The sequence below is a fragment of the Lipotes vexillifer genome, unplaced genomic scaffold (assembly GCF_000442215.2).
Source record: "Lipotes vexillifer unplaced genomic scaffold, Lipotes_vexillifer_v1.1 scaffold418, whole genome shotgun sequence".
NCBI classification, from domain to species: domain Eukaryota; kingdom Metazoa; phylum Chordata; class Mammalia; order Artiodactyla; family Lipotidae; genus Lipotes; species Lipotes vexillifer.
In genome coordinates, this window is record NW_006798629.1 from 2,273,386 (window position 1) to 2,283,152 (window position 9,767).

Genomic DNA, 9,767 nt, shown 5'->3' on the forward strand with positions numbered 1-9,767 from the left:
GCACCTCTGGCTTCAATATGAGATTCTGCCGCCAAATCTGCAGGTATAAATCCCTAACAGCCTCAAATGTCAGATTCAATGAAAAGGGATTTAAAAGGAGAAGTGGGTGGTAGTTTTACCCTACTATTAGTAACAGAGATAAAAAGAAAGCAACATTGACTTTTCAGCTGAACAGCATAAGCATGCCAGAACTATGGGCTGAATGAACAAAACACTATAATTAGCAAATACCTGCAAGAAGCAAAATGAGTTTGCTATGGGGGAAAAAAAATTGCCACTATGCAAGGTAATTAAAATTGCTCTTTAAGCATCACAAAAGGTGTGAGGGGGGAGGGGAGAGGGGTCCTCTTTGTCCCTTGGCTTAGAGACAGAACGACTACTATAATCTGAACACATGAAATGCTACTTATGTGGCAAATGTCAAAGAGAAATAAGAAAACTGCTTTAATCTCTACGGAAAGAAGCTTAGAACAGTTAAAAGGCAGCCACTGAAATACATGAGCTTGCCCAGAGTTCATTACCCATTGAGGGGCAACATTCAAACTGCAGTTTAAGTGCTTCTGAACCTTCCTCCCTGGAGGATACCAAAGGGTCCATGTCCTGCCTCAGTCTCGTGTGCTGGTTGCCTTCAGGAAATACTGAAAATCAGGTGGCTAGGACTTATGTTCAGATACTGGACGTTCAGCTAAAGCTCATTAGAATTATCCTCTACCTAACGTTTGAGATACGTGTTAAACTGCAAAAAAAAAAAAAAAAAAATTGTTCAGTCCATTTTCATCAGAACACCATTTTTATTGTTGTTTGTTTTGGGCCTCACTTATTTTTAAAAATTAAAACTATCATCTTTCCTGAGATACAAATTGGGTAAACCTGAAATAGTAATAATAATAAAAATCCAGTTTCTCAGATAAAACAGGATTTCATGTTGTTTGTTTTGGGCCTCACTTATTTTTAAAAATTAAAACTATCATCTTTCCTGAGATACAAATTGGGTAAACCTGAAATAGTAATAATAATAAAAATCCAGTTTCTCAGATAAAACAGGATTTCATCAATCTTTGCTCGAAGACTATAATGGCTCCTCTCTGAAACTCTGCTATCTCGCAGTTCTCCATAGCAGAACTCTATCAGACCTAGAATGCCTTTTCAAATGATACCTTCCACCCCCGCAAACCAGTGCTTCCAGGCAGAATGAACTGCCTCCTTCCTGTCTTGCTGTCACTGCTCCATGACAGGTCATCACCTGCACCCCCAGCCTCTCACCAGCACCCAGCCTGTTAGCTTAAATTTTGGGTTCTTCGCACTGAAAATTCATTTCCAAGGCCAATGGTGTGGCACTGCAACTTCCTATCCCTTTGACATGTTTCATGTATTTGAAAAACATTTAAATGACCATTCACATGTTGGAGTTCTGGCAGGTGTGAGAAGCAAGGTGCACAAGAGCATGCACATTCTACAAGAAACTGAGTACATAGGCACAAAGATCATTCTGAAGGAGGCCTCTCTATTCCCGGCCGGCCCCACTCTTGGGGTCTAGTTCACTCTAGCTGAGACGGGACTGATCCGCCAATGTTAGCAAGGGCTGGATGGGACTTCCCTGGAGGTCCAGTGGTTAAGACTCCGTGCTTCCAATGCAAGGGGAGCGGGTTCAATCCCTGGTCGGGGAACTAAGATCCCACATGCCGCATGGTGGGCCAAAAAATTAAAAAAAGGAAATGGCTGGAGACGTGGGGCGGAAGAAACAGCCACCTGACTTCTCTTGCACCACTTCTGGGAAGATGGAAATGGCTTCTGCACCACCTTTCCCACCCCCCACTAGCATCCTGGCAGCTGAATATACAAAACAAAGCATTCCCCCCGCCCCATGAGACTCAGGTGGGATGAGGTGAGGCTAAGGGACCAGTCGTACAGAGTCAAGCTCATCTCAGATGGGCTGGAAAGTACCCATGGAGGCTCCCAGAGGGAGCTGAGAAAGATGGGGTCCCTCTTTCCTACCCCTCCTGATTGTGTCACTGAGGCAGGCTTTGCTGTGTATCCATCAGTCTTAAGCCCTTGCATCAAAGACCCACAAGAGCACTCCCTTACTTTGGGAAATGGGTGAGGATTAGAGTCCGTTTCTCCAGTGGCAGTTTGTCTTTTTCCTGCCTCGCCTGTTCCAGGAGCTGTCGTCTCATCACGGTGAAGACAGAGCGGAGCAAGGTTCTCCCGAACACCTGGGCGGTCTCGTACCGAGGCAGACTGTCACAGAACTGGGGCACATTGCAGTAACACAGCCACCTGCAACCAGAGGAGAGCACGCCATCAGTATCCCTTAAGCCCCAGACCATGTGGAACACCCAAGGATGGCTACTCTGTATCATCAACCTCAGCAGGAGAAACCAGGTCTGCAGTGACAAGCAAAAGTGTCACCACCAGCTAGTAAAACATGGGAATTCGGTTAGCTCACCCTGCCATAGCCACTTGGGTCCAATTCTACTAGAATCATTCCATTCTGCAGCATCCTTTAAATAGTAGGGGGAATTAAAGGGGAAACCGAGGAAGTCCCTTTTGCAGAAGAATCAGAACTCCCCCATCTAATCCTCTAAGTAAAATTTAAGGCTTCTTTAAAATGCCTACGCAGCATTCACATACCTCCACAGCTTTGGTGGGAAGATAAAGATCTTCAAGACTGTTCAAAACTCAGCCAAAACGCAGGAAGTAATAAGCTTCCACCATCTGTTGCTTAGGTACGTTTTCAATGACTCAGACTCAAAATCAAAAGTGCATTTCAGCGTTGCACAGGGCTGGAGGAGTTCCCAGAGGGAAACCAGGGCTTTCCTGAAACCTGATCACAGTTCTGGGGCACACGGGCTATGTAGAGCATATGATTTAGAAAGCTCGTTCGGTCAAGAGAAGCTAGAAAATGAGCATCCATCCACAAGGGACCCACCTTCTCCAGGGCAGGGTCACCCGGAGATGCAAGCCCTGAAATTCCCAGCAACATGGGCACACAGTGGGGCGCAGAGGGCAGCAGAGACTAGGGTCAAGGGTCGAGGTTTCACTGCCGAGGTCCCGCTCCTTGGTAGCAGATCCAAACATCCTCTTCCAGGACAGGACTGCTTTCCCCAAATAAAACCCTCTCCTCCCTGTGTGCCTTCCTGATCTTGTTTAAGATGGGGGGCCGTGCTCCAGTGCGCCCCAACTGCTGAAGGACGCCCCAATGAACCGTCAGCCCCTCAATGAAGAGTGGAACAATATTCACTTACTCATGCTTCTTATTTTTTATCTTATTCTGTATTACTTCTTAGTTCTCCTGTGTATGGGGTGGGGCTGTTTCATATTTGGGGAAGAAACCTTTCATTAGTGTTAGTTCATCTACCTAGATTCAAAATTAACCTTAAAGCCCTGCTACTATTTCTGTTCTCCTCTCAACTTTTCTGTCCTAATAATTCACACCCAAATGTCATTTTATGACACAATACCCAGATGGGCATCTTAAGGGCTGCACTGTATCTTGTCAAGTCGGAAACAGTGACCCTGGGAGCGTAAGAGCCATAAGGCACTTCATATAGAAATTCAACGCCTTCGAAGCCCATCTTTGCTGGAAGTTAGCCTGTGGCCACTAAATGAAGTTAAAATATTTGGAGTTGAAGGGAGGCCAGCTCCCAGGGAACTAATTATGAAATGTAATCACACACCGTAATCATCAGTTCAATTTCATGAGACTTAGGCTATCATAAGATTGTTTGTAAATGTTAATAATATTAAAAGTATGTCCAATCTGCTGCAATGGAAGATATAGAAGGATTTAAGGATTTAGACCAGTACTGTCCAATAAAGCCTCTACGATGATGAGACTGTTGTATACCTGTGCTGATACAGTAGCCACCAGCTACATGTAACTACTCAGCACTTGTACAAATGAAGAGCTTAATTTTATTTCTTTCTTCTTTTTTTTTTTAATTGAAGTATAGTTGGGTTACAATATTATATTAGTTTCAGATGCACAGCAAAGTGATTCAGTTTTATATATACACATATATGTGTATATACATACATGTGAATATATAATTCTTCAGATTCTTTTCCCTTATAGGTTATTACAAAATATTGAATATAGTTCCCTGTGCTATACAGTAGGACTTTGTTATTTATCTATTTTATATATAGTAGTGTGCATATGTTAATCCCAAACTCCTAATTTATCCCTCCCACTCCGTTCCCCTTTGGTAACCATAAGTTTGTTTTCTTGAAAAGCTTAATTTTCTTTTTTTAATAAATTTATTTATTTATTTTATTTTGCGCTGCGTTGGGTCTTCATTGCTGTGTGCGGGCTTTCTCTAGTTGCGGCGAGAGGGGTCTACTCTTTGTTGCGGTGCGCAGGCTTCTCATTGTGATGGCTTCTCTTGTTGCAGGGCACGGGCTCTAGACACACAGGCTTCAATAGTTGTGGCACACAGGCTCAGTAGTTGTGGCTTGCGGGCTCTAGAGCGCAGGCTCAGTAGTTGTGGCGCATGGGCTTAGTTGCTCCGCGGCATGTGGGGTCTTCCTAGACCAGGGCTCAAACCCTGTGTTCCCTGCATTGGCAGGAGGATTATTAACCACTGCGCCACCAGGGAAGTCCCGAAGAGCTTAATTTTTCATGTTACTTAATTTTAATCAATTTAACTTTTACTTTCAACCAACAAGGGCCTACTGTAGAGCACAGGGAACTAGCCTATGATAAACCATAATGGAAAAGAATCTGAAAAAGAATAGATATATATATATCAATATATCTGAATCACTCTGCTGTACACCTGAAACTAACACACCATTGTAAATCAACTATACTGAAATTTAAAAATACATAAAGGAAAAAATAAAATAAATAAAATTTACTTTCAAATGGAAACGCTGTGAAATATTTTTCCATTAAACAAAACTTTACTGTTTTGGTAGAACCCCATTTATCTTTAACCACTTAAAAATTAGTGAATGAATTAAAATGTGCTTTAAGTATAAAACACACACTGGATTTGGAAGACTTAGTACCACAAATACAAAAGTAAAATACATCATTAATAACTGTTCATATTGATTCCATGGTGAAGTGATAATATTTTTATATACTGGGTGAATAAAACATTATTAAAATTAATGTCCTGTGTTTATTTTTTGAAATGTAGCTACAAGGAAATGTTAAATCACATATGCGGCTCACTTTTGTGGATCATATTATATTCTATTTGGCAGTGCTGATTTTGTGTCTAAAAGAGCATTTCCATCTATAGGGGTCACAGATGTCGGAGACCCTACTTAAAGACAGATGCTCTTTCTGCTATGGCAATGACAGGTTATAAATACTATCATAAAATCATAAAATGTTGTCTCAAAGTGCTTAATAGGTCATTCACTCTCCCCAGAGTAGAGGAAGGCAGCATAGATTATTATCTAGTAAAAATTCCTCTGAGAATCATTTTTATAGACCTCAGTTTACACTTTGTAGTTTAGTTTTGTTTTTACTTGCAAGACTAATCTTATTTTATAAATCTGTAAGGGCACAGTATGAAAAGACAGGAGATGAGTCAGCGTGTGGTGTTTCAGGGACTGCTCTAGTAAATGACACAGTCCAGGCGTGTGGTGAGACAGAAAGAAGGAAACGGGAATGAATGTGTGCCTTGTCACTGCTCATACGCTCCACCAAAGACTAACCTGGAGGAAAAGATTATACCTTAACGACTGGTTTCAGGTCTTCTCCAAAGAAGTGAAAGGACAGCTCAGGGATCTTTGTATGCCTAATGGTGACGGCATGGGCGTGCAATTGACTGATGGTTCAAACAACTGTCTCTGACTTCTTAACGGCATCATGGTGATTTGCAACCACCTTGCTTTCTTTAAAACGTGAATAGAATTGGAGAACTTGACTGCAGAAGACCATGTCATCCTACTTACTTGCTGGACTGAAAATCCTAAGGTTTTCAGCAATTAAGTGACCTCTCCCAGTTCTCCCAAACTAAAGGCTAGTTACTTTTAGAAACCAGTCTAGAAGCTAGGTCTCCCGAGCGCCAATCCACTGTTATTTCCACGCTCTGTGATAAATACTGCCCTAGATTTACACACCTAATTATGAATGCCCAGGAAGCATGGTGACAGGCTATACCTCATACAGCAGGAGTTATATACAACTGTTTCACCAAAATCAATTTAGTTATATCTAACTTGCTCAGTATTCTTACAATGCATCTCCCCAGTATAGGCATGACCCCTAATTTTGAGGTCTGCACAACTGAGAATCTAAGGCTAATTATTTGCCACTTTCCTTTAGCATATTCTGTTGGTCAGATGAATTGTAAGAAGTTGTATTCCTTTGACACTTTATTTTCCAGTTATTTCCTCGTGAAATTATATTAGCACACCATCATGGAATTCAGGGAATTTCAAAATATTTGTCCAGATTTTTTTCCAACACCACAGTGATTTCTGGGGGACATATAAAGGTATATTTAATATATACTTATATAAATTATTAAGGTTAAGTATATTGACATTAATATACCAGATATTTTTAACATATAAAATATTTACATTTTTCCTTAAGTCAGAGCAGAGAGGATAAGTAATTTAAGCAGTCCTACTGTTCAGTCTGCATTTAATTTTTTATTGGCTAGATCCTCACAGGTTAGCTTTGTGAGGAACATAATCGTTTTCTGAGTCTATTCTCTTCCACAGAGAATCCTGTTTCTCCCCATCTTCATGCTGATGTGCACTCCACGAGTTTTCCGCCCCTCGGTCCTAATGGCTACAACTGCTGTAAATTACATCCTGAACCAACAGTCCAGCTCCTGAGGTTCACTGACACGCCACGTGGTGCCTGCAGCTGTAACAGGACCTATTTTGGAGAGTATGGTATCAGTGAGACACCATGCCGCAGCGGCGTGTGTTTTTTTAAATTCCCATGTGGTCGAAACAAGTCTCGCTTCTGATAATGTTCACAGGTTGTTCCTCTCTGCTTCCCTTTCTTCCTCAACACGGCGGTGGTGGGGAAGCCCGGGGCGGGGGGGAGGAGGGGGTAGGCGGGAGGCACATCTACCTTCATTCCCTTATTTATTATTTACAGAGGCTCCTGATCTCCGTCCGGCCTAGAAATCGGCAGGTTGCAGGACAGGCTCACTCAAGCCCCTCGCCGCTTCCCTTCCCCACATCGGACTCGGCCCTTCCGCCCTCGGCTGGGGCGAGGAGGCGGGGCCAGCCAGGACCCTGGGGCTGTCTCTCGGCGCCCTTTCTAAAGTGACCCTCAAATCGCTACCCTCTCATCCCACTGCACACGCTCCAGCTGAAGAGTCGCGCGCTGGCAGTGACTGAGTTTTGGAGGGCGTGTGTTGGGGGGAAAACATGAGTAGCATCTTCCCAGCGCCTGTGCTGTGCGCCAGACGCCATGCACGGGCCACCTCGGGGGACACACAACAGCCATGGGACCGGACAGAGGAAGAAACAGAAGGTCCAGGAGGCGAGGTGAGAGCTCTAACACACACACAGAACTGGGGAGGGATGGAGCCACGGTTCAAACCCATCGCTCATTCCAGAACTCGACTTCTATTTTTTACGACTCCCCCACTCATAAGTGCCGCCCATTTCTTGGTAATTCCCAAGTGCTACACAGTATTTTTATTTCTGTTTTCTAAAATACAGCATTAACTCCCGTGCTGCTTCACAATTAATTCTCCTTCTTGATGAAACAATTTTTCCTCTCTTAAGGGCAGCAAATATTGGGAATTCCCTGGCTGTCCAGTGGTTAGAACTCCGTGCTGCCACTGCAGGGGTCACGGGTTCAATCCCTGTTCAGGGAACTAAGATCCCATAAGCTGGCACGACCAAAGGAAAAGAAAAACAAAGACAGAGAAAAAAACGACAAAAACAAAAAGAGAGGCAAATATTTTCAAGGGTTTGGCTTTGACAGATATTCAGCTTTGTCAATCGTTCACAGATGGAGTTAAAAGACATATTTTTGAGAGTTCTATTATCTCAACTCATTATAAACAGGAGTAACAATACTATAGGAACTACTGTTAATATAAAACTGAAATGAAGGTGTGAAAATGAAGACATAATTTTAAAAGTTGATTTTGAAGAAATCTGTCAATCTTTACAATTATTAAGATAAAATACTTTATAACTCAAATTGTATATATTGTAAAGGGGGAGAAAAGAGGGAAAGGGGGTTTTACTCATGAAATCAGGTCAGTGATCAGAGAGAAAAGCTTATCTTCAACTACACCCATTCCTCTTTGTCATCCGCTGTTACAGAAAATAACCTGGGTACAAGTGGTCTTTACAAGCTGTTGAAAAACACTGCGTATTTTAAATCGGGGTTGGGGGGGGGGGGACCCTGAAGCAAGCTTGATGTGCCTATAAAATATAAATGGGAAAAGTTATTAAAAAGGTGAACAGAATGGATAATACAAGTGACTGTCTTACTTAAATAAAAATAAATGTAAGTCATTCTGTTTTGTAGGGCCCATGTTTATGACTCTTAAGTCAATTCTATTATTCTGCAAGTCATAAGTAATAAAAATAAATTCCCACTTTAGAAAAATGTGTAATTCTTGGATGTGTAATCCAAGAATATGTTTGATATCCACCAATAGGGACATGATTAGGTAAATTACAGTACATCAGTTCAACAGACAACCAGTAAAACGTCTGAATGGGGGACAAAAAGGATGCAAATTTTGTGTTTTCTTTCATTCTAACAAATGTAAAATATCTATTTAAAGGGACAGTGACTGTAAGACAATATGTATAATGATACTATTTATACCATGCTGCTGGGACTATGGTGATCTTTCCTTCTTTAAAAAAAAATTTTAACACTATTATATTCACGGTCATTGCTTATTTTTTTTAATGATGTCTCTATTATAATAATTACAGAGTCAGTATAATTATCTAGATCAGCAGTGCTCGATAGAAATACCATGCAAGCCACACATGTAAATGTAAGCCACACATTTAAATTTCCCAGTAAGTCACATTAAAAAAGTAAAAAGAAACAGGAGAAATTAACTTTAATATATTTTATTTAATTCAATATTTCCAAAATATTACCATTTCAACCCGTAATCAGTATAAAAATCTATTAAACTATTAATGAAATACTTGACATTCATTTTTCTTTTTTTTGTACAGTCTTAGAAATCTCCATTCATGCCAGCCACACTTCAAGGGCTCAGTGACCACATGTGGCTGGCAACTATCGTATTAAAGAGTTCAGGTCTAGATGATTTGGATCCCTCACCCTCCAAAACATCATGCTATTAATGAAGAGTAGGAATCTGGGGAGTTAAATTAGACATTCTCTCTAACTGATGGAGTCCCGTGATAACTGGGCAACCCTCTGCTTGCAGAGAGGCAAATAGCAATGTTATGTCTGCAATGTACTTTATGGGCCAAAGAAGAAGAACCGGCCGTCTGCTTACCTTGTATAGTTCTCCTTGTATCCAGAAATATCATCGTTGGGAGATCGCAGTCTTCGTTGAGATGGAGCCTCCAGATGCCAATAGTTGATGCGGTTCAGGAACATTTTTGCCAACTCAACTATTGTTTGCCTTTCTTTGGATGGCAGGTGACTAAATTTGTACTGTACAAAGTTATTCACACCCTTAAAAGGAAGAAAGGCAATTTATTCACGCAGCTGTGCAATCCTGAACACTCACATAGTCAGCCCCGTTGGTGGTCATTAGCAAAAGAAAAGACATTTCTCTATTCACAAAAACCTCTTCCTTTTCTCTGTTAGAAAACAGGAATGC

At 41.5% G+C, this 9,767-nt stretch overlaps 1 protein-coding gene across 1 annotated transcript in view; it reads right to left on the bottom strand.

Moving 5' to 3' along the window:
- Nucleotides 1-9,767, bottom strand: part of KAT2B (lysine acetyltransferase 2B) — a 71,104-nt gene that overhangs the window by 37,526 nt on the left and 23,811 nt on the right. Inside the window, exons 5-6 of the mRNA XM_007470642.1 lie at nt 9,438-9,619; nt 2,086-2,277 (exon numbers count right to left, since the gene is read on the bottom strand). Of these exons, the coding sequence (XP_007470704.1) occupies nt 2,086-2,277; nt 9,438-9,619 (374 nt within the window). The remainder of the gene's footprint in view (nt 1-2,085; nt 2,278-9,437; nt 9,620-9,767) is intronic.